This window comes from Sciurus carolinensis, chromosome 8 (genome assembly GCF_902686445.1).
Source record: "Sciurus carolinensis chromosome 8, mSciCar1.2, whole genome shotgun sequence".
In the NCBI taxonomy this organism is placed as follows: Eukaryota; Metazoa; Chordata; class Mammalia; order Rodentia; family Sciuridae; genus Sciurus; species Sciurus carolinensis.
The window spans coordinates 97,198,649-97,224,261 of NC_062220.1; the positions used below are offsets into that span (position 1 = coordinate 97,198,649).

At 35.3% G+C, this 25,613-nt stretch overlaps 1 protein-coding gene across 1 annotated transcript in view; it reads right to left on the bottom strand.

Moving 5' to 3' along the window:
* Vps41 (VPS41 subunit of HOPS complex) overlaps window positions 1–25,613 on the bottom strand; it is a 165,871-nt gene that overhangs the window by 113,329 nt on the left and 26,929 nt on the right. The window contains exons 3-4 of the mRNA XM_047561881.1: window positions 12,996–13,103; window positions 6,830–6,907 (exon numbers count right to left, since the gene is read on the bottom strand). Of these exons, the coding sequence (XP_047417837.1) occupies window positions 6,830–6,907; window positions 12,996–13,103 (186 nt within the window). The remainder of the gene's footprint in view (window positions 1–6,829; window positions 6,908–12,995; window positions 13,104–25,613) is intronic.

A 25,613-nucleotide genomic window follows, 5' to 3' on the forward strand; every position in this document is an offset into this window, starting at 1 on the left:
TCAGTAACCACAAAGACAGTCCCTGAAGATATTGCATTCCCTTCCCTTGTGTCTCACTGCACCGCACCATCTATTCTTCCTTCACCAATCTCCTATTCTCTAGCTAGTGGGATAAACAAAATGTTTATATAGAATAAAAAGTCTGTAATAAATGTACTTTACCCTTTGGTGATTCCCAGTTTCACAAAAGAATGTGTCAATCTACTTAGTCCAACTCTAACAACCTAAAAAACATGCAACCATCTTTGAAAACTCACCTTAAATTTCAGTTTCTATAGGTTCTCCCCAGTCTCTGCCTTGTTCATAATCCTTTTCATGGTCTTACTTTGCAAAAGAACCTGAACCCCCAGAACTGACAGTACCCTCTCCTGCAAAAGGAAGTAAATCTACATGTTTCAGACAAGAGGCTTTAGTCTACTATCCGGGACAAAGTCATGTTCTAAATAGTTAAAATTACTCCAACCCTGACTTTGAAATATGTGGAATACCACAGTGATTTCCGTTAGTGAAGAAATATTAAAGCTTAGCTATTTAAGAGATATTTGTCCAAATGCAGTTATCACAAAAAGGTCAGAGATTATAATATTCTGTAAGGCAAGTATGACACTTTAATGAGAGAAGCATCCTTTATTCTGAATAAACTTTCATAGTCACTTAGATGTGTACATGCCACCAAAGTTATCATACTACTTATAAATACTTAATCCACAAACTTGAGATTATTTTTAATGCAGGAAATTGGAAATATGAATTTCCTTGGCATCATTTATCAGAGGTTAGAATGATTCCCACTTAAGTAATTCTCAACTCATTTGACACATCTCTTATCACTCAAAATACTGTGCCCAAATATAGAAAACGGGTTCTTTAAGCACAGGAGAATCTGAAACCTGTCAATCAGTCTTAGACAAGCATTACAGGCACTGGCACATTTGGGCCAATAATGTACCATTTTAATCATATCAAAAGGTACATGCTACGCTTCCCAATTAATGATGTCACATCTTGACTAGCACACTATAGGTACTTGCTTGAGGTTGATAAGCAAGTACTATTAGACCAATTGTAATGCAGCAATTCTTTGCTCAAAGATAGGTAGCTTCAGATTTTAGATCTGTTCCAAAGAGTCTTTCAATGAATAGTTACCCCAACATAACACTGGCCACAACATAAATAAGCCCAAAGGAGCTGGACTGTTCAGGAACATAAAAATTATGTTATCTGTATTAATTCTCAAAGAGTTGGTCATGTCCATGATTTCCCACAATATATACACAGTAACTAAGATGTAGGAAAGGAAGGTATAAAACCTTGATTATCTGGAAAATGGCACAGACATATGGAATTTTTCACATTTGGAATTATAGTCATGTGTTGCTTAATTCTTATGCAACTTCATGATTGTGTCAATATTACAGAGTATACTTCCATGAACTAAGGTGACTACAACATCACTAGAAGATATAATCTTATGGGACCACTGTAGTATATGTAGTGTATCATTGTCTGAAATGTCATTTTGCAGCATATGACTGTATTAGTTCAACCAAATTCTTTTTTTTGGTGGGGGGCAGGGGTGATAAGAGGTACCAGGGATTGGATCCAGTGGTTCTTAACCACTCAGTCACAAACCTGCACCCCCACCCTATTTTACTTAAAATTTTGAGACAGGGTCTCACTAAGTTGCTTAGGACCTTTCTAAGTTGCTGAGGCTGGACTTGAACTTGCACTCCTCCTGTCTCAGCCTGAGTTGCTGCGATTACAGACATGTGCCAAACGCCCAAGAGTTTAGCCAAATTCTGTTTCTCACTTCTATTAATTCTATCAAGCTTTTATGTTGAGAACTGAGAATAGCAAGATGAATTATACTAAGCAACTGCCCTCAAGAAGCTAGCATTCCATGAGGAGAATGAAATTAGAGAAACAATCTCAACAAATATACCATATGCTCTAGTGGAGATAACACAGAGGAGATGATTGTCATGCAAAAGATACAAGAGGTGTGTATGAAAATTAAAAATTTAAGAAGCTTAAAGGAACATTAAACTTTTAGGGAAGAAAAGTATTTCCTTTGATGAAACTTGAAGAAATAAGTGGGTGATCTTCCAAATATTTATATACCAATACAAAGATACAAGGAACTCACATATTAGAAATGAATTCTAGGTTGGTTCCACAATCTAGCTATTGTTTATAGCTGCTATAAACAGTGATGTGGCTGCATTACTGTAGTACGCTGATTTTAAGTCCTTTGGGTATAAACTGAGGAGTGGGATAACTGGGTCAAAAGGTGGGTCCATTCCAAGTTTTCTGAGGATTCTCCACACTGCTTTCCAGAGTGGCTACATCAATTTGCAACTCTACCAGCAACGTAAAAGTGTGCCTTTTTCCCCACATCCACGCCAACATCGATTATTGTTTGTGTTCTTGATAACAGCCATTCTAACTGGAGTAAGATGAAATATTAGAGTTGTTTTAATTTGCATTTCTCTAATTACTAGAGATGTTGAACACTTTTTCATATGTTTATTAATCGTCTGAGTGTCTTCTGTAAAGTGTCTATCCAGTTCTTTGTATTTTGGGCATAAAGTTTTGTTAGTTCTTTATAAATTTTGGAGATAAGTGCTCTATCTGAAGTGTGTATGGAGTGGATAAAGAAACTGTGGTATATATACACAATGGAATATTATTCAGCCATAAAGAATAATAATATTATGGCATTTGCAGGTAAATGGATGGAGCTGGAGAATATCATGCTAAGTGAAATAAGCCAATCCCAAAAAACCAAAGGCCGATGATATATAATGGGAGTGGGAGGGTAGGAAGTGAGGGAAGAATGGAAGAACTTTAGATTATGTAGAAGGAAATGAGAGGGAGGGGGGATATGAAAAATGGTGGAATGAGACAGACATCATTACCCTATGTACATGTGTGATTACACAAATGGTATGAATCTACATCGTGTACAACCACAGAAATGAAATGATGTACCCCATTTGTATACAATGAATCAAAATTCAGTCTGTAAAAAATTAAAAAATAATTAAAGAAAAAAAAAAAAGAAATGAAATCTTCTGAGCCAAACAAAGCAACAAAAGGTCAGAGTGCAACCTGAACAGTGGCTGAGTCCTAATGTCCAGGGAGAAAAATGAAGCCATGGTCATTCACAGACCAGTTACAAAAACATCCTTTTATTCAGGTTAGGGACATGACTTAATAAGAATGCCTAGACACACTAGGGAGACATTGAGTGTACCAGGAGAGGAGGATGGGAAAGGAAGTGGACATGAAGCACATAACCAGAACAGTTCAAGCTCAATTTCCCTCAGAATTCTTTACTCAGCACATTTTATATCTGGGAATGACCTTTCAAAGTCTCAGCTTCTAAACTCCAAAGATTTCATGAATTACTCATAGCAACTAGGAAAGGTCTGAGTATTTATTAGCAACTTGATATGTATTGCTGAAAAAGAGGGTTCTCTTTCCAAAATAGAATTTAAGAGATCTCATGGTAGCTTGAGTTTCCATAACAAAACAATATAGGGTGGCTTAAACAAAGAAGATTTATTTTCTCATAGTTCTGGAAGCTGGAAATCATAGACCAGGATGCCAGCATGGTGGTTTCCACTAGAGGCTCTCTTCATGGCTTACAGACTGCAGCCTCCTGGGGCTTACAGGAGGAACATTCTGATGCCTCTTCCTACAAGTGCACTAATCCCATCATGAAAACCCCACCCTAGTGACCTCATCTAAACCTAATCACCTCCCAAAGGTTCTGTCTCCAAATGCTATCACATTAGAGTTAAGGCTTAAAAGTATTAATTAGGGGAGAAGATGATAACAAAATTCAGTCTACAGTAGATAACAGTATAAAAACTTCTAATTATAAATATCATGAGGAAGTTTTGAGTGACTAGTACATAGGAGAGCAATGACCTGGTTCCCACGGGTTCTCCTGAAAGGTTGAACAATGACAAAAAACATTTCTTAGGTATGATTCAAAATTATATTAGCCAACATCTGCTTATTGGGTACCAAAGAGCCCAGAGAAACAAGAAGGGAAAGGAAGAGGGAAGGAGTATAGCAGACATGGCCCCTGCCCTCCAAGACCTGAAAAGGATGAAGAACAATACTACAAGTGAAATGATAATAATACAGGAGTTCAGAGCAAGGACATAACTCAGGACAATAATCCAGGGAGAGGACTTCACAGAAAGAATGAAACCTAACTGAAGAAAGGCATTCTAGGGGGAAAAGACATGATTAAAAGCTTAGGAACAAGCATGTTGAAAGCAATAATCAGATGATAATGACCAGAGAGGGAAGAAACTAAAACTGATATTGAAAAGGTAGTTCCTGGCCACGACCAGAGTCTGGAATGCTTAGCTAATTAGGACTCTGTCTGGGAAGTCATGAGGAGCACTGGAATGTTGGGACGCACTGAAGACTGGATGTGGAGGGTGACCAGAAACAAAGGGACCTAGAAGAAATGAGTTAAAACAAAATCCTAAGAGTTAAGGAGTTTGGGGATTTTGTTAGCATATGAACAGGAGAAGTACAAAAGATCAGCAACTAAGGAATGGAGTCTGTAAATTTAATCCTAAATGAAAAAACAGGAATACCAATAGAATACAACCTGGAGTTCAAGGAAACTCCTCAACCCTCCTCCTAAGAGTGTAATTTCAAAAATTTGATAAAATCCTTGTTTTTCACTGTGTTTCTAATGGAGAAAAAAGTTCTTGATTAAATATGGCAATCATTACATACAAAGAAAATAAAGAGATACAATTTTTAGAATTGAACGATTTCCTTTATAAAAGGACAATGAAAGAGGCCTACAAAGCAACCACATCATCACACACAGGAGGGAAAAAAGAATAAAGGGGAAAATCTCACAGATGAGAAGTCAAGATTTAGACTTATTTCAAAAGATAGTTAAAATCTGAAACATCACTTAAAAGTCATTTAATATGATACTGATCATCAAGAAGACTTAGCCTTATGTAAAACTTTCCCACATGGACTATCAACTTCTTGGGTAAACAAACGAAAACAGCACCAATCATCCTCCCCTGCCAAAAAATGATGCAAAGCTATAGAAAGCTTGATTTCAAAAATGTCATACAAGCAGGACTGGGGTGGGCTGAATAAAGGTTAGGGAAAATTTATGTATATCATAAATCATCTGAAAGAAATGGATGTAGGATAAAACTGATATGAAAATGACTTCAGAGAAGCTATATTTGAAGGTACACAATGAGGAGACACAAGGATTGCTTTTCGGAAGTGATATCAACAGTACATACCTCAACTCTTAGCAAGCAAACACTGCAACTTCTATACAACACAAATTAAAAAGACTTACGTAGAAGCAGAACCTCTGAGAAATCATCAAACTGGAGCAGGAAATTTAAGAGACCATACAGACAAACTCTTTTTTAAAGATGAGGAAACAAGCATAACATCATTCATTCACATTCTCTCTCTCTCTCTCTCTCTCTCTCTCTCTCTCTCTCTCTCTCTCTCTCTCTCACACACACACACACACACACACACGCACACACATACCCTGGTCCAGTTACACATTTTAGTGGTTGGTAACTGAAACACCAGATGTTTAGGATATCAAGATGTATGCTGATGTGTCCAGTGTGCAGGAGGTAGATGAGAGAGGGTCAAAAGTACATGCCTCTTGCCTGAAAGGGACGCTAAAGCAGATCAAGAAGCCACGATTTCCCTGAGGTGTCAGTATGATTAGTGTGCATATTTCCCTTTCTGTGCTGCTCCAAAGATTCTGTCACCATTCTGTGGTTCCATTTCTTTTAAGCAAAACAAGGCATTCCTTTTCCTTTCCACACATGATGCATCAGCTTTAGAAACTGCAGTCTCCTTGTAAAATACATCAGTACCTTATGATGGATCTTTCACAGGTGCTCCTGTTTTCTTCAAAAAAGTAATCTCTGCCCCCACAATGAGTACCTTTTTCAACACAAACATTAATATTCACACAAAAATAGAAGTTATAAATTCTTTTAAGGTATACCTTACACACCAAAATCAAACTTCAAATTCAACATTTTCTTTATTCTCAATGACTCCAAATCGCAATTTAAAAAAATAATAAAAAGCTTGGCTTTCAATTCATAAAATTCCCGAGTCCAAACCCCAAAAAAGTCACATAAAATATTTTAGCTTTATATATTCAGAAGAGATAAACTCATCTAGTAAGGTGATCAATCAATTTTCAGTTATTTGTAGTATCTCAATAAGATGACAAGGCATGTACTTCCAAGTGACATTAAGCACTAACTGAGGGGGTTCATACTTTAAGGCTTCCACAAACTCTCAGGATATATAAACTAGCACTATTCACTAACAAAAGCAGTATTTTTACATCTAATAACAATTCACCTAGACACTCTACATCATTAAAATTTTAAAAGTACATTGGAGCATTCTAAACTCTCCATTTGCAGTTAAATGGATGACTATAATTAACTAAAAAAAAAAAAGGAATATTTATACTAATAAGTTTTACATGGAGTTACTATATAGAGATACCCAGTCAAAATATATATAAAAGATTTCAATCAAATTATATAATGTATGTGTATACATATATATATACACACATACAGATCTTTCCTTCTACAAGTTCACTTATAAAAATTTTTAGCACATACTATAAAGTTTAGATTTACACTCAGTACTGTTTTAATTGATAAAGATCCTCTTTGTGCTCTTAAAACAAGATGCTAAAACTATACCGTAGAGCATAAATTCTTAGCATGAAGTTTAACACAAACATTATTTTATACCACATACTTACTACATCAAACTTCTGAGTGATGTTTCCCTGGACATCAAGTAAATAAACCTTGCCATAATGTGTGCCCAGTGCCAAAAACTGTAAATAGAACAGAAGGGCCAGTTAATTAATGTACTATTAATAAAGAATAAGTAATAAAACCATTTTCAAAATGACAACGCTTAATGCATAAATGATCTGTAATATCTTGGAAGATATACATTCCTTGGAGAAGGTTTGTTTCCAGCTTCAGAGAAATGACAGAACAGGACCTATTTTATTGTGATAGTGCAAGCTAGCTGTCAGAATGACTCATGAGGACCCTCATCTACTGACAACTAATGGTGTGTATGCAGTCTGTACACAATGCCTGATGGACTGAGGCAGTAAATTAAAAATGCAGCCGTGAAAGCACAACCAACCTAGAGCTGAATACAAAGTCAGAAGGGAATGATTAAGAAACTCCCCCTAATTTATGGCAAATGTGTAAATCTATGCTATCATTTAAGTTCAATGCAAAAATGCATACAAACAACCAAGTATTATTTTTTGAATGGATAATTCATGCCATACTGAGGGATAAAAAAACCCTCAGATGTACTTACACTATCAGTTAGCTTTAGGATGTCTCTAAGAGAGTTACTATAAATATTGAGTATAAATGTTTATATTCTAATGCAAAAAATCCTCTTCTGTCACTAAATAACTGTCGAGCTACATATTCATTTTATGATATAAGGTTACTTCATAACTCCACTATTTCTTTACTTCTTTGAACAGATCCTAAACGAACTAGAAGAAACTTGAGGACTACCTGAAATATGACATGAGATTTCTCTTCCTTTTTATTTCTTTAAACATTACTCAAGAAGTTCAAAATTCTCTGTATTTCATTGCATGTGAGCATGCTTCATTGCAACCTATAATGAAATGCTCAAATTTACAGGCACTACTAAGCATTTCAGTCAAGCAGCACAATCTTTAAAAAATAACCTTACAGAAAGTCAAGATTTAAAAGGATTTATCAAAATGGAATTGCTTAAAATGAAATTTCAGTTCAGGCACTTAAAAAATGAAGCTACATTAAAGAAGAGTCACAAAAAGGGAAAGAAGGGGTTCATTAGAAATTCATCCCCTGCAATGCCTTTCACTCCTGCAAGGTTGCCTTTTTCAGGAAGAAAAAAGTCCCCCGGGTAAAAAAATCAATACTGGTTAATAAAACATCAGGTGTGCAGACATAACTAGGTATGACGATTCCGCTGCACAGGCCTGCCTGAATGCACCAGGTGCCAGGACGATTAGTCATCCAGGGTAGACAGCGAGCCTGGTGAAAACAGGATGCTTGGGCACTGGAAGGGAAAGGGGTTAGAGGTAATTCTGGGGGGAAATTAGTCTGAATATTTAAACCAAATAGGAATATTTTCTCCAAAGCAAAACAACGTTCTAACCACAAACAGAGGATGCAAATGGTTATAATTTTATGTCTACGGTGACACTCTTGACAATATTTGAATAAAAAACCACCAAATAAAATACCAACTGAAAACAAATGATACTCCATTCTGAGGCTCTCTGTGGTAAAAGAATGGGTCTTAAAAGCTCCCAGCACCCCAAGTATCTCACAGTATTGATTCTCCTCATAAATACTGTATTTAGTTTGTTAGGAAACTAAGGGAGGTTGGATCCTTAAAATGCTTTAATACTCTTGTCATTCTCTGACACCACTGTAAAGGCCATTTTTGAACTTCTAATTGCATTTTATTTTATCAAAGTTTTAGAGGTTCTATGCAGGATATTCTACTCATATATTAATTCTTTCTCTTCTTCCCATCCCCACAAATTACTACTTTCATTCATGTAATATTTAAGATAGAAAAAAAATATTATTTTGATTTTATAGTTTCAATCTAAAAATACAATTGTTTTAGAATATATTTTTGAAAAAAATGTGATTTTTTTTTATGACAAGCTACCTTTGTTTAGGAAAACACTTAATCGTTTAAATTCTTGCTACTTCCTTTTAGAAATAAACAATTATGTGCACTTCAAAAAAAGTTTAATAAGCTGATTACATTTATGTAACTATTAAAATCACGAATGAGTCTTATTCATCTGCTGATGCCTTCAACAAAATAAAACAAAAAAAAAACGTAAAATGTCAAATTGGCCACAAATGTAATAGGAAATAAATGCAAATCCTTCATATTTTACCATTTAACAGCCTTAAGCTTTTACATATACTGAGTTTTGTTTCTTTTTAAACTAAAAAGCACTTAAAATCTAAGATGAACAAAGAATAAACAGAATTTCATTAACCCCCTTAATGTTTAATTACAGAAACTTGATTTGCTTTATAAACTATCAGACTGGGCATCCCATCCTTTAAAATCCACTAGGCCTAACTGCTTTTACTTTGCAGGACTGAATTATGTAGGTGAACAAGTAGAAGAGAAGGTAAGCCATCCTGGGAACAACACAAAAGAAACAAGAAGTAGCACATTTCAAATTTGGTCAGCTCCGTAATATCATCTACCTTTCTCATAGTGTTTTATAGTATTCCAAGTTTTAGAACTAGAAGGGCCTTCAATTACATATGAGGAAATAAGTTCTGGCAATTGATGAGACTTCCCCTTCTATAGTCAAGGACTATAGAATTAGGGTAAGGGGTAAAAGCTGAAATATGGTGCTGGGGCTGTAACTCAGCAATTCAGCACTATGTAGAATGAAGACCCTAGGTTCAGTCCCTAGCACCACAAAAATAAAATTAAATACTGAAGTGCTCTCAAATGGATCAGAATTCTCTTGATAAAGACATGGACCTCAGATTAAGAGTTCATGATCTAAAAGTCAATATTGATTACTGTTCCCAACCATTAATTAGCTCTCTGGCCAAGATGATTTGTAAAAAAGGTGTTAAAAAGTGACAAACTGTGTTCTCCATTTTAGTCATTCAATGGTTCATTCAACAAACATACAAAAAGTACTACAATGTTCTTAGCAATGTGACTAAAAGGTTCTGGTATACTGAGGGAGATATATATAAAAATTGATTGACTGTCATTAAATTTAATGAGTATGGTTAAAATGGAAGTATCTGTAAGACCTTATGGAATGCAAGAAGTGTCAGCTGTGCTAAGCATGAAGGAATTAAATAACAGAAGCCAACAGTAGGCTGGTGCTAAAGACCATTTTAAGGCAGAATAAATACAACCTGCTCAAAGCATACCACAAAAACAAGAGAAAATCAAGAAATTATGTGCCATTTAATATGGATGAAGCATCATACTCATGCCAGAAGAAGAGACAGGTGATAGGGATGGAAAGGTTGGCTAGAAGCATTTGAATATTTATGGAGAGATAAAAGGTAGGGTGAATAGTGAAAAATCTGAAGACATCAGGAAGCCAATTAAGAATTTTGAGGAGGACTACATTATCACAGTGGAATTTCTAAAAGATTACTTTTGTAGAAGTGTTATGAGTGGACTAGAATAAAAGCGAATCTGAAGGAAAATACATTAATTCATATATGTGTATGAGCCAGGAAGAAATGAGGAATGCCTAGACTAATGAAAGAGAAGGGTTCAGGCAGTGGATTCAAGCTGGGGAGTAGAATCTAAGCAGAAGGGTGTTGTGAGTAAAAACTGCCAAGTGTTGCTACCACAGTACCACCTTTATGACAAAGTGATACGATACAAGACACAGGCACAAGATCTCAGAGGGCCTTACATTCCATATCAAGCTCAGATTTTATTTTGTAAATGATGAAAATCATACAAATCTGTATTTCCAACATATCCTGGTAACCAGGAGGCAGATGGGTTTAAAGAGGTAAAATGAGAGGCACAAGAGAGTACCTGTTTACCAAGTTCAGGCAGGAGAAGAAGAAAGCCTATAATACAGCAGGGGGAAAAGAATATTACCAGGACTTACGGAATGACTTGGGAAATGGCTTTGGGGAAGTGGGAAAAGTCACCTTTGGCTTAGGTGACAAAGGAAATGGTGATACCACTAAATGGGACAGAGAAAAATAAAACTACATGTAAGTTTAGAAGGAAAAGAAGATTAATTCATTACAGACATGCTGAAGCTCAAGTAAAAAGAGATAAAAAGCAGAAATGTTTAGGAGGCACCTATATACATACTCATGCTGTTCTGGTGAAGGTAAGACTTCCACAGAAGTCTTGCAATTCAAAACAAAGAAAAGGTAAAAATATGAGAAATGTGGATAATGAATCAAATCTTGGGAAAACTAACATGCAGGGAAAAGGTGGATGCAAGCAAGAGTGAAAGAAACAGAGGGAATATCAGAAATTATCAAGAAAATAGTAAGAGGATGGTGTCAAGTTAAAGACATTTTGAGAAGAGGTGAGTCACAATTTAAAATCAGGAAACTATACACCAAATGGCAAATTTATAGACAAGAATGGTACATTCACATAACAGAATACTATTCAGCAATAAAAAAGAATGAAGTACTACTAACATATGTTCCATCATGAATGAACTTCAAAAACACACGCCAAGAGAAACAAGCCAACACAAGAGATCAAATAATGTATGACTGCATTTATCTGAAATATCCAAAATAGGCAAATCTACACAGACAGAAATTGGATTAGTGGTTACCTGAGGCTAGTACTGAATGGAGGAAATGAACTGAAGCAACTAAGAAAAGTAAACAAAAAGATCCTTGAACTGGAGAAAGAAAACCTCTTGTGGTTAAGGAGAGGTGTGGATTTGGACGAAGCAGGAAAGAGGTCACGAACTGAGACCAATCGTGCCTCTCATGGTTTCAATTTCTATTTTCTTAAATAGAAGTGACATCATCCTCTGAGAGTAAAGGGACAATGGACTGAGGACGAAAGGAGCTGATGGAGTGATAGCGATTTTCAGTGACAAATTTACCTGGGCATGTGAAACCCTACTAATACTAGCTGTCATGGTCATTATGGCACTAATTCAGTGTTCAGAGTATGGCTGAGGCATACAATGTGAAGATGGGGATGCGAGACAAGTGAACACACTGACAGATTAGGATAATTAATCATTTCACACAGTAAGAAGTGAAAAAGAAAGAACAGTTCAAAAATTGAGACTCTAAAAAGTCACAGAACAAGATTGTAGGAAAATGAATGTGAAAGCCTAAAGGACAAAAGGAGTCAACAGAGCCGATACTGAAGACTGCAGGTCCTCAAGTTCTAGGTACTGACATCGTGCAGAATGTGGTCTTAACAGGAGGGGAGGAAACAGGAGGAGGTGAAAAACACTGGAATTAAATGAAGATGAAGAACTGCAAGGCCAGTCTTCAATGAGCGAATAAAAGGGCTAGGAAGCTGGGGGAAGGGGTCAACCCTGGTGTTGCAGCCAAATGGCAGGGCCTCAGAGAAGAGGGTTTCTGGTAAAACAAGAGAGAACAGATGTTCTCATATGCTATAGAGTGAGTACAGGTATGTCTACAAGGGAACAAAATCTGAAGCAAAAAGGAACTGGGTGTGAGGCAAGCAGGAGAAGGAGGCAACACTGCCGATAACAGGAAAAGCCAGCAGATGGATCAGCGGTCAGGAGTCTGCCTTGGAAAGAAGGACCAAGATCTACTCACAGAGTCACAGGAAAAAAACAAATGATTACAACACCCTAGTGTCCACTATTCCAACCACAACAAAGGCTATTCTGGTCCAAGAAGAGGTGAAAGGTGCTCTCTAGTACCTAGTCTGGACTGTAAAAGTGGGTGGGAGCCTTGTTATACCAAGAACTCAATTATAGGATCTATTTATTTGTTTGCGTAATATATAAAGAGAAATTGCAGGCATTTCTACTGATTTCTAAGATCTCCAATGTAATCTCTTCTTCCCTTATGAAAGCATTGAGCTTCACACTGTTTCTAACCTTAATGTTTTCCCAATCTAATCCTTATGATTTGAGGAACTGACTGATGGAGTTCTCAAAATCATGTAAATCTTTTCCATCATTTTCTAAATTCTACTTGATACACCCTCAGAATGTGTGTGTGTGTGTGTGTGTGTGTGTGTGTGTAAAATACCTGGGTGGTGATTTTGTTGTCAGTGAGGAATAAGAGAGGAGGAATGGCTGGGAGATATAATCACTGTAAAAAAACACCCCACAAGCTTCAGGACTCCAAAGTGCAAACTACCAACACAAAAAAGAGTCCTTTGGAAGTGCACCTTACCTTGTCATGGACTGTCATGCAGCTAGCTGCATCCTTCTGAAGAATTTCAGTAACTCCATTAGAAAGCCTTTCATACTTGAGTTTGGGTTCCTCTTCACTCTCTTCTTCCTGCATAAAAAGTAGAGAAAAACGACAATTGTTGCAGATTTGTTTGTTTGAAACATTCAACACACATTTCCTAAGGAGGAACAAGAGATGGTCCCCTCACCCATTGTCAATAACTGCAACGACAAGTTAAAGGTTAAGATCTTCAGGTTTCCTTTTTCCAACTGGGTATATTCACTGCTAAAGTTCAAAAGTTGAAAACAGGGGTATACAGACTTGCGGTAATATTGTCACTAACTTTGTATGTTCAAGTATACTGTTTGGTATAGCATCATAAGATACTCTTCACCCTCACAGTTAAGGAATAAATTTGGTAATCAATATTGACTATAATGACTATGAATAATAAATCAAGGATAGTTATAAAAATTATTACAAAAACGATTCAGAAAAAATTAATTTTACTTCAATTAAGTAATGACAAACAAAAAAGTTCACATTATCAAAAACTGTGACGCACAAAGTCAGACTAAATAGAAATTCACAAAAGTAATCTACTCACTGATATTTACTTTGAAAATAACTCCCTAGTTTTCACCACCCAGCCAATATTAAAGTACCTTGAGGTACATCAATGCCCACAACCCAGAATAACAGCAAAGCCTTGATAAAATACATGTCAACTGCTCCAGGAATCAAAGAGTTACGGAGGCAACCTTACCAGAAGGGTCAAGATTGTAAGAGAAATCAGAGAAGTGAGCTGGCATTCTATAGACATTGTCTTCCTAGAAACATTTACCAATTCTGGGTGTAAGAAAAGGGTCTGAGAACCCAGGCTCTGGGAGGGAAAATGGTCACTGCTGGGGACAGGAAAAGCAGCAAACCTTTTTGTGCTCATGAGACAAGTTTGGAGATTTGAGAGGTCAAGATTCTAGTGGTATACTACCAAAAGTGCTATACAGATTCAATGCAATTCCAATTAAAATCCCAATGACGCACCTTACAGAAATAGAGCAAGCAATCATGAAATTCATCTGGAAGAATAAGAAACCCAGAATAGCTAAAGCAATCCTTAGCAGGAAGAATGAAGCAGGGGGTATCGCAATACTAGAACTTCAACTATACTACAAAGCAACAGTAACAAAAATGGCATGGTATTGGCACCAAAATAGACAGGTAGATCAATGGTACACAATAGAGGACATGGACACAAACCCAAATAAATACAATTTTCTCATACTAGACAAAGGTGCCAAAAATATTCAATGGAGAAAAGATAGCCTCTTCAACAAATGGTGCTGGGAAAACTGGAAATCCATATGCAACAGAATGAAACTAAACCCCTATCTCTCACCCTGCACAAAAATCAACTCACAATGGATCAAGGACCTCGAAATCAGACCGGAGACCTTGCATCTTATAGAAGAAAAAGTAGTTCCAAATCTTCAACTTGTTGGCTTAGGATCAGACTTCCTTAACAGGACTCACATAGCACAAGAAATAAAAGCAAGAATCAACAACTGGGATAGATTCAAACTAAATAGCTTTTTCTCAGCAAAGGAGACTATCAGCAATGCGAAGAGAGAGCCTACAGAGTGGGAGAATATCTTTGCCACTCATACTTCAGATAGAGCACTAATTTCCAGAATATATAAAGAACTCAAAAAACTCTACACGAAGAATACAAATAACCCAATCAACAAATGGGCTAAGGATATGAACAGACGCTTCACAGAAGAAGATCTACAAGCAATCAACAAACATGAAAAAATGTTCACCATCTTTAGTAATAAGAGAAATGCAAATCAAAACTACACTAAGATTCCATCTCACTCCAATTAGAATGGCGATTATCAAGAATACAAGCAACAATAGGTGTTGGAGAGGATGTGGGGAAAAAGGTACACTCATACATTGCTGGTGGGGCTGCAAATTAGTGCAGCCAATCTGGAAAGCAGTGTGGAGATTCCTTAGAAAACTTGGAATGGAACCACCATTTGACCCAGCTTCCCACTCCTTGGTCTATACCCAAAGAACTTAAAATCAGCATACTACAGAGATACAGCTACATCAATGTTCATAGCTGCTCAATTCACAAGAGCCAGACTGTGGAACCAACCTAGATGCCCTTCAATTGATGAATGGATAAAGAAACTGTGGTATATATATATATATACAATGGAATATTACTCAGCTATAAAGAATAATAAAATTATGGCATTTGCAGGCAAATGGATGAAACTGGAGAATATCATGCTAAGTGAGATAAGCCAATCTCAAAAATCCAAAAGGCGAATGATCTCACTGATAAGCGGATGATGACACATAATGGGGGGTGGGAGGGGGGCAAGAATGGAGGAAGGAGGGACTGTAAAGAGGGAAAAGAGGGGTGTGAGGGGTTGGGGGGAAGGAAAAAAACAGAATGAATCAAACAACATTACCCTATGTAAATGTATGATTACGCAAATGGTATGCTGTTACTCCAAGTACAATTAGAAACAACATGTATCCCATTTGTTTACAATAAAAATAAATTTAAAAAAAAAAGATTCCAGTGGTAGAGAGGGGCAGAGAACTGAGCTTATTATACAGTCACTTTTCCCTATAAGACAACTTTTAATTTCTAAAGCTGCATAGGGTGTGAGGTTAAAAAGCTAACAAAAAAACCTCAAAAATGCAAACCATTTGCTTTGATGTATTAAGAAGACAAGAATTAGAGTTCTAGAACTATCAGAAAATGTTCCTCATAATACCACACACTCACTGTTGGAAATTCTGGTCCTTATGGGACCCCAAAACTTACTAAAATATCAATAGAGCTCTGACTCATTTTAATCCCTAATTGCAGTAAGGGTATATAACTTCCAACTGATCTACAGTGTATCTACAAAGTAAAGGAAAGACAGACTCCACTTAGATTTAAATACACACATATACGAACACACACACACAACCACACATCTCTACAGTTTTTCACTTACAATTCTGAAAGTTCAATTACCAGGTATGCCTTAAGACAGAACCAAATAACCAAAAATCATGAAGAAAACAAAAACACACTGTAAAAATAAACCCAAGGGTGAGACCTAGATATTATAGTTAGCAATAAAGGGTATTTGCTACTATCACTATGTGCTCAAAACAAACAAAAACAAAAGAGAAATGAGAAAACTGATGAAAAGAGAGAAATTTTCAACAACTATAATCTACAAAAAGAGAAATGGAAATTTTACAATGGAAATTAAGAATTGATAGCCAGTTTAATGGAATTTTGGCAAATCAGAAGAGAAGATTAGCAACACAGAAACGTAATATATGTAACCTTTCAGACAATAAATGTTTTTAAAAGTATGTTAGACCTTTGCTGTGTTCCATGGGTCACACATTCTTTACTGTATTTTCCAAATACTTGTCCTTTCCTTTGGAAGTTCAGAGGACAAATGAATTAAAAAAAAAAGATTCAATAAAAGAGATGTGGAACATAGGGAAAAGTTTAACATATTTTGAAAACATTTATTGTCTGAAAGATTATATAATGTATGTAATTTAACATATTACATAATAAAGACTTTTTAAAAACATTTATTTGATAACATAATTTTAATTACAGTTCCAGAAGGATAAGGAAAAATGGTAAAGAGTATTTAAAAGATAAAACAACTGAGAATATTCCAAATTGCTAATATACACCAACAAATTCAAAAGGCTGTGCAACCCCAAGCAGGATAAACATAAAAGAAATCACACCTAAGGCGCATGATAAAAAAAAAAAAAAGACTAGGCAAAAGAAAAATGACTTGTAGAGTAATAACTGCTCTGCCTATTGAAGATTATAAGACAGATAGGATACCCTAGGGAGAAACTGCAAACTCCAATGCTTACAGAAATCCTTACTCTGTGGCAAAGAACTGAATTTTTACTTAGAAAGGGGTTAATTTGTGGAAAAAATGGGAAGGATGGGTATCAAGCATCATGCTAAAAGTTTAACATCATATTCATCCTGACATTAAAATAAAAAAGAAAAACCACTATTATAAAATTCAGTGAAATTATCCCATTAACAGAGTTGCAGTAAAAAACAAACAAACAAAACTGATTACCATAAGTTTTAAGTAATTTCCTTAAGACAGTGAATGGAGACAAAGCCAAAACTCAAATTCAGTTATGACTACTTAGTCAACTCATTGTATAAAATACTACCCAGTCTCTTTCAAAGATAACTCTATACACGACAAAGGACTCTGTAATCACCATGCTTATAACTACAAACTATGTGACCAACAGGAAATATTTTAAAATTGCTTCTTTAGTAGATGCATTAGTTATCTATAACTGCATCACAACTTATGCTAAAACTTGCTGATTTAAAATAGCAATAAATATGTATTCTTTCATAGTTTCTATGGGTAAGCAATTCAGCAACAGCTTAGCTAGATGGCCTCTGGAGATAACTCTCAAGGTTGCAGGCAAGATGTCAGTTGAGGCTACAATAACCAGAAGACCTGATTGGAAGTTAGAGTATCCACTTCCAAGATGGCTCACTTAAATAGCAGGCAAAATGGCACTGGGTGTTAGCACAAGGCTTCAGCTCCTTGCTTACAGGCTTTTCCATAGGTCTGACTGAATGTCATCAGAACACGGTAGGTAGTTCCCCCCCAGTGAGTGGACCAAGAGAGATAAAATGTTTTATGTGGCCTAGCTTAAGAGGGTGTGTACTGTCATTTCTACATTATTCTATTGATCAGTCAGGTCAGTCATGGTTCAGTATGAGAGGGAAGGATACAAGGATATGAATAACAGGAGCTGACGATCACTGGGAGTTATTACAGAGTTAAGCTACAAGAACAGTAATCAAATGTTAAAAACAACAAATTTTGTTTTAAAAAAAATCATTATTCCATGTATTCTGATGAGCTGTCTTGGATATAAATCAAATATATATAAGCTATTATTTGTTTCTTTAGTAACAGAGTATTACAATCAAAGATGATACACCTATTACCACTCTAAGAATAACTTAAAGAACTAACAGCAACAAAAGGGAAATATAATAAACATAGTTATCCAAAGGACTGTCACATTTTAATAAAAAGATACCTTATGATAATCAACATAACCCAACTAGCTATCCCATTCTAAACTGATCTGTTTTGAATATAAAATGTGAAAAAGATAATTAACTTAGTCTAAATAAACCTGAAAAAGGAAAATAACAAAAAGCAACAAATAAAAACTTCTACTTGTATGTATCTACAAGGAAGAAACAGAAATCATTACAAAGTTAACATTAAATGTGGCACAGCTGATGTGTGCATTCTGGAGCAAATGTGTTAAATACAAATTGAATCCTGAATGTTAGTCTTTATAATAAGGTGCCACATGTTGCTCAAGTCTGGACATCAAATGTGCATCCAATGTGAAAAGTTAATTCTAGCCTCTTGACTATTTTGCATAAAAGCACTCATCCACGGACCATTAGATAAAGTTACTGTAAATAAGGTTTGCCTGTCTTATTTATAAGTGAAAACTAAATAATTTCTCTCACATAAATATACAAAAATAAATACTTTCAAAACACAGTTCACTGAAGCAGTCTTGCAAGGTTTCAAAAACCATAAATAAAATGAAAACTTCAATATTAGGCACTTGATGTACCATTTCATGCTTTTCTGACAGGTATCTTTTATGTTAAGTTAAAAGCAGGATAAAGGTGAATTTTTAAGGTTTTTTTTCCTCCTTGTTATAAACAAAAACAAAGTGATCCAAAAATACAATTCACAGAGATTATTCTGCTGCGGCGTACTATATACCTTTTAAATAAAATAAAAAACCATTTAAAAAATTAAGTAGATTTAATATAGAGTTTCATTTTCATTTTTTAAAAAAAGTTTTAAACAGAAAAAAGGGTTTCATGCAGTTTGAACTTCCATGGTAAACAACCCAGTGTTAATAAAAAGCAAATCAATAATTTTTGTTAAATTTTAATAATCTTACAAACCTACAAATAAAACCATCAACAGCCTGAGTTGAGATGACAGTTAACTGCGTTACTATGACAACCTAGTGGAATAGAACAAGTCCTGACTTGCAGCTAAGCAAAGATATGAACAGAGTGACATTTACCCACACAGGAAAAATTTGCAGCTTTCCTTTAAAAAGAATCAATTCCTCAACTAACATAGATTTTTACTAAGTGTATAGCACTTTTAATTAAAGACAAATCCTTTAAACCTTCCAATGAAATTCTAGAACACTATCTGAAAATAAATGTCATATCACTGTCACTTTTACTGAGTTTTGAACTTAAAGAAGGAAGAATTACTTTGGAGGTTAACAAATTAAAACAACTGAGGATTCTGTCTGAAAAACTGCTCAGTAGTTTGTTACTGTTGTTAATTTGTTCCCACAGGATAAATTTCCATGGAGAAAGTCCTGTTACTTAACATGGACTTGTATACCAATGAGAATATTGCATTTTTGCTTTTCACCTCATCATTTAAAATTTGTGTGCAAAAAATCTCTCTCTCTTTTTGTGTGTGTGTTTACAACCAATGAACTCTACATTTTTCTTCTTGTTTAATTTTACCAATATCTTTCTTTCACACATCAGTACTTTTTATAGGACTTAACAACACTATTCATAGTTCAAAAAAATGACTTGAGTTTTACTTGTAAAAAACGTATGGCATATGAAATCTAGCAGTTAAAAAAGAAGGAGCATTAGGTTTTCTATTATTTCTATTTATACAGAAGTTAATTTTTTATTTCCGGATACCACTTTTTCAATAAAATTCAGGTCTATTTTGACAAAATAAAGTGATACAAATGCACTGAAGGAAAGAGCAAGATGTCCTACAGAGCCCACATTAAAACAGTGGAAACATCATCAGTAGAGCACTGCTAAGACTACTGGCAATCTCACTCTGCAGAGATGGCCTTTCCCAAGCCAGCTTCCCCTGGAGAAAGACCTCAGCTGAACCACCAGGAATTTTAATCAGATGAATGGTTTACTTGGTTTCATGTCATCAACTACATCTGACTAGGGGCAAATCCTTTTAATAAATATCCAATGTTTTTAAAGCTAGATACAATAGGGAAACACTAACATCCTCAAAAGAAATTCTCATTGTTTTAAAAAAAAAAAAAAACCTCTCATGCTCTCATGCAGTTTAAACTTCCTCAGCAAAAGAAAAAAAAGAAGAAAGAAAGAAAACCAAGTGTTAATAAAAAGCAAATCAATAATCAACCATGGGTATGAAGGTATAAAATAAAGGCTTTCTTCCTCTAGGACATTCTCTCTAGAACTGTAATTACCTTAAGGAGAATGAAATGCTCAAAATTGGTAGTCAACCTTATAAGTTTAATATATAAAAATAGCTATCAAAATCCACTATCAGAACATTTGAATTTTAGAAAACTGGCATTTTAAAATATTCTCTTTACAAATAATTCACATCACAGAAGCCCCATGAAATACTAAAACATTTCTTTTCAGTTACTATTTGTTAGAGGAAACTGAGGGAGAACACAAAAATAAAACCAATCTGTGCCACATACAAATAAGAACCTTGTTAAATGTACAATTAAAATTAATACTATATGTCAATCAAAACATATAATTTGAATCGTGAAAACACGACTAACAATATTTTAGAGAACAGATCTAATCACTACCACAGGACATTATCAACAAATGCAAATTAAATAAACAAAAAGTATACATTATTGGATATACACATCTATTTGAAATTATAATGTTATCATTTAATGTATATGCATAATATAGGACACCTCCAAACATATCCCACTGACAGAGAGGTTAAAAGATATCCATGATGGGGCTGGGGTTGTAGCTCAGTTGAGTTGAGTACTTGCCTAGCACATGGGAGTCCTGGGTTTGGTCCTCAGCACCACACAAAAAAAAAATAATAAATAAATAAATAAATAAATAGAGGTATTATGTCCAACTACAACTAAAAAATACTTTTTAAAAAAGATATCCATGATGAAAAAAAAGGGTAAAAAAGATTCATGATGACAGAAAAAATAAGATGTAGAAAAAAGAACACTGAAGGTAAGGCTCAAAATAATTCAGGGATTAATGACTTCAACTGGTTTTTTAATTGTTTGAATCATGTCCCCTACCACCACAAAGAGTTAACACTCCTTTCTTAAAGGGGCAATTGTGACTATTAATTATTGTATGCTATAGTTCTATTACAGAAAGGACATTTTATTTATACAAAAAGATGAGTATCTGGTAGGAAAGAGAGCTTTATAAATCCTTCTAAAGTGTCAAAACATATCAAGAAAACTACATAAACAAGCTGAAAGAGTAACTTTTGGCTTCCATTAATAACACAAGGTATTATAGCTGCCTCAATGACCAAACTTTTTAAGAAAGTGACATGGAGATAATGGAATTCATCTACAATCAAACAACTGGTCAAAGCTCCCAGGATGCCATTCCATCAGACTGCTGACAGATAAGCAATTACATTCTTATATGAATGCAAATTATGTTGTTAAGCTTTCAACTTTCAAACAATATTGTTATTAAAGAAAAATATGTTAATAAGAAAGTAGCTAAATTAGCTGATAAATGTAATCTAGATGGCACGAGTCTACTTTTTCCAATCAAAAGTTCACCATGAGTTTACTTATATCTATATTTTATTTTTAAAAGCAGAAAATACATATGATTAAGTGGGTCTCAACTGGAGGTGATTCTGTCCCCCAGGAACACTTATTTCATTTATTTGACAACATCCAGAGTCATTTTTACTGTGACAAGTGGGTGGAGGGGTGGAGAAAAGGTGCTATTGGCATCTAACAAATAGAGATCAGTCATAAAGCTAAACAACCTACAACACAAAAGACAGTACCCAGAATACAAAATTATCCAGCCCAAAATGCCAACAGTGCCAAATTAGAAACTATGGGTTAAATAAATTTCACAAAACAAAACATTACACAGACATTAAAACTTGTTTTCAAGGATAATTTAATAGCAAAGGGAAAATTTTTCATAATGTCTTGATGGGTAAAAAATAGGTCACAAACCTGTTTTGTATAATCCAAATTCTACTGAAGAAATCTACGTATACACAAGCAAGAAATGAGAATAATAAACACAAAAACAATAACCTCTCTCCTTCAGGTTCTTCACCTGTAGAACAGGAATAATAATAATAGGACACACATCACAGGGACCATTAAAGAAAGTGAAGAAGGCAACAAATAAAAATTCCCTATTATGAGTTACTGCCAATATTTCCTAAATTTCTAAAACAAATGCATCATATTTGTTATAAAAATAAATCCTACTTTCAAAGGTATTTTTCAACATCCTCTTCAAAACTTTTTATCTGCTGAACTACAATTCTTATCGCTCAGAGCTGCTTTCCTTACCGTAACACTTGGACCAGAAAAGTGAGAAAAAGTTGAGCCTGTAATAATTGAAGAGTTCTACTTAAGATTCACAAGATATGCAGTCTTCATAAACCCTGGTCTCTCCTTTGCCCTGTAGTATCAGAATTTCATGTTCAATTCAAGGAGGGAAAAATAAGGTGAAGGTTCCCATGCCCTAAGCCACATACCATAAACAGGATCAACTCTCATCATTTATTTTATATTGGGAAAGCGATAAGAATATATAGAGGAGGAAAAAAATCAGAAAAGCAAATAAGCTTTTCATTTCCTTCCAGCCATATGGAATAACCTCACCAATCTTCGAGATATGCCATTCAGGTGGACAATTTCCGCCACTAAAGCCAACATAACCCTCTTTTCCTTTCTTCCCAATATCCCTTGGTGATCACAAGATCCTTAGAAGCAGGGTTTATGCCTTTTCATTGTTCTGAACTTCACCTAACAAAACTGTGGGTACCTAATAAAGACCAGTGAAAACAAACGTCTGTAGTAACAGCAGAGTGAATTTAGTAAGCAGCTTTTCTAAGACATTCTCATTTAGATTTCCACACTCCAAAATCAAAGACTGTCAACCAAAGGAACTGCAAGAAGAGGGGTGGGGAGGTGGAGGCACCAAACAGAAGTGGATGGTTATTCTAAGGTAGTGTAAATTGGAACTATAGATCAATTCACAAAAATGAAACTCTACCATCTTTCAGTAGTAGTAACAGGTCCTGCAAACTCAAAATTCAGAAAAAAAGTTACATTTATTTCTAATCTGTATAATGTTATATGAAAAAGGAAAATGTTAAAGGTCTTGAAATTATTGTTTTAGAAATTTAAATACCTCTCAAGCAAGTCTGATTGCACATTCCCCATATGTCAAGTGCAAAGAAATACCTTGTTAGATACTCCCATCAAAGTGTCCTAGAATTTCTCAATACTTTCCATGAAGAAACAGATAAAGGTAAAAACTTACAATAGCAATAAAAATTAGAGCAATTATCAAACCAAGGAGAAAGTGATGCATGTGTTGACTCTGAATTCATTGCACACCCTGATTTGTTTCAAGAAAACAAACCACGTGAACAAAAGGTAGACAGATGCTTTTTAGCCTTCCTACCAACCTTCTGTGTCTAGACTTGGACCCTACTCAATTCTACCAGAAGACACCCATTCTACCCCTTAAGGCCTATTCTCCAGGAGAAGGCAACTAAGTCTGTAGCCTCTGACCCCTTTATCTCCATACCCTGTACATTTTAGCCCTGACCATCATCTTTCTACAACTTTCTTCATCATCTAGAGACTAAACCCTACATCACCTGGACACTTCGTCATCTATGATCTGGGAATTCTGATGGCAGTAAAGAGACAATAAAGGTAAAAGCAAAATTGAATTAATAAACTAGATAACAGAATCATTAGTAAGTCTCCAAGCATTAGTACTTGCTATAGTTTGGATCCTGAATATTCCCCAAAGGTCATGTGGCCTGGATGCCAATCTGTGGTGCTTTGGGAGTTTGTGGAACTTTTGAGAGAGAAGACCTAATGGAAGGAAGTTAGATCACTGGGAGTATAGCCTTGAAGGGGATATTGTCACACTGCCAGAAATGCAAACACTGGGCATTTAAAAATCTGACCTTATCATTTGACGGTTCAAAGACGAAATATCATAGGGCAACTTGACAGACACTCAGGCAACATTTATAAACACTTTTTTCAGAAACACGTGCTTCTGAATTAACAGGAAAAGAGGGGAAAAAAGCTTTTATTATGTTTAAAAAAAAGGTTTCCTTCTCAAAGAGCCTAGAATTAAGAGCTAGGAAAGACAATTTAAAATCAAAAGCCAATACAATAATGAAACTTAATGAAGTAAGAGAAGCATTCCCATCATCCACAGACAACAACCCAGAGGTGCCAACTATCACTTTCACCTCTTTCAAAACCAATTTAGAAGTTTTAGCCAAGTCAAAAGACAAGAAAACAGAAAAGGTAATAAATAGATCATTGCTGTATGCTCTTAATTTGAAGATGGATATGAGTAACATAAGAACGAAACATAGTTCTGCCAAGACAGCTACTCTGGGCTGTGGGCTCCCTCCCCCCAAATCAGCCCTAAAGACAGGATAAAAATGAGAGCAACGAGATTCAGAAATTAATACCCCCAAATGAAACCACCCAGGAAGGGAAGTAAGGAACCTGCATCCAAGGCAGAGGCAGCAGTGGGGGACAGGTTCAAGGTAAGCTGGCTAGATGCTGTGCTTACCTTTCCCCAGGTTGCTTAGGGAGGTCTGCTGCTTCATTCACTACAGCAATGGGCAGCAGCACCCAGCCCCCAAAAGGGGTGACGATGACCAGCTACATTCACACCTCCAGCTTCTACTCTGACTTCCTCCTAGGGTTACTGCCCCATGGAGTACCCCAAAGGGCACTTCACCAGGGCTCAAGAAGAGTCATCAACCAGATTCCAATGCTGAAACACATTTTTCAAGGAAGTATTCAAATAATAGTAAAATATCCAGGAGATGTTTTAAGAGATATAAGAAATAAGGAAGATCAAATATTTTGATAAAGTTCACTAATGTCATTGTTTTAAAAAGAAAAAGAAGGGAAGAAGGGTGAAAAGTAGAGACAGTTAAAGAAGAGGGGAACATTATTCAAATACCTACTATGATAGTAAAAAGATTAAGTGAAGTAAATAACCAAGTACCAGTCATAAAATTAACCCAAATAATGTTTTCTTTGCCCATTGCAATTTTGTACCCTATGCAGCCTATATATACTCAGGTAGTTACTTAAAGCCTGAGTTACCTTTTTTTAAAAAGGGATGATAATATGTATTTCTGGGAATTTCTATAAGAATTAAATGTAACAAATGTTCACAAAGCACAAAGCTTAGTATCTGGTAATAGTCACTGAATTTTATTTCCCAAAAATATGACTATTATATATGTTACAGCCCAAAGTTTAAACTGCAGAACTCACATCCTCCCTCCTAAGCTGATTTCCTATCACACTGCCAGAACATAAAATTGAACAAACAGTAACATGTATAATCTCATTCCTCTTTGTTTTAGACTACTTACAAAAAATGAAGACATGTCATCTTTGATTTTATTGCATCATTAAAAAGAATGTTTCCAGCTCAGGTATAGCTCAGAG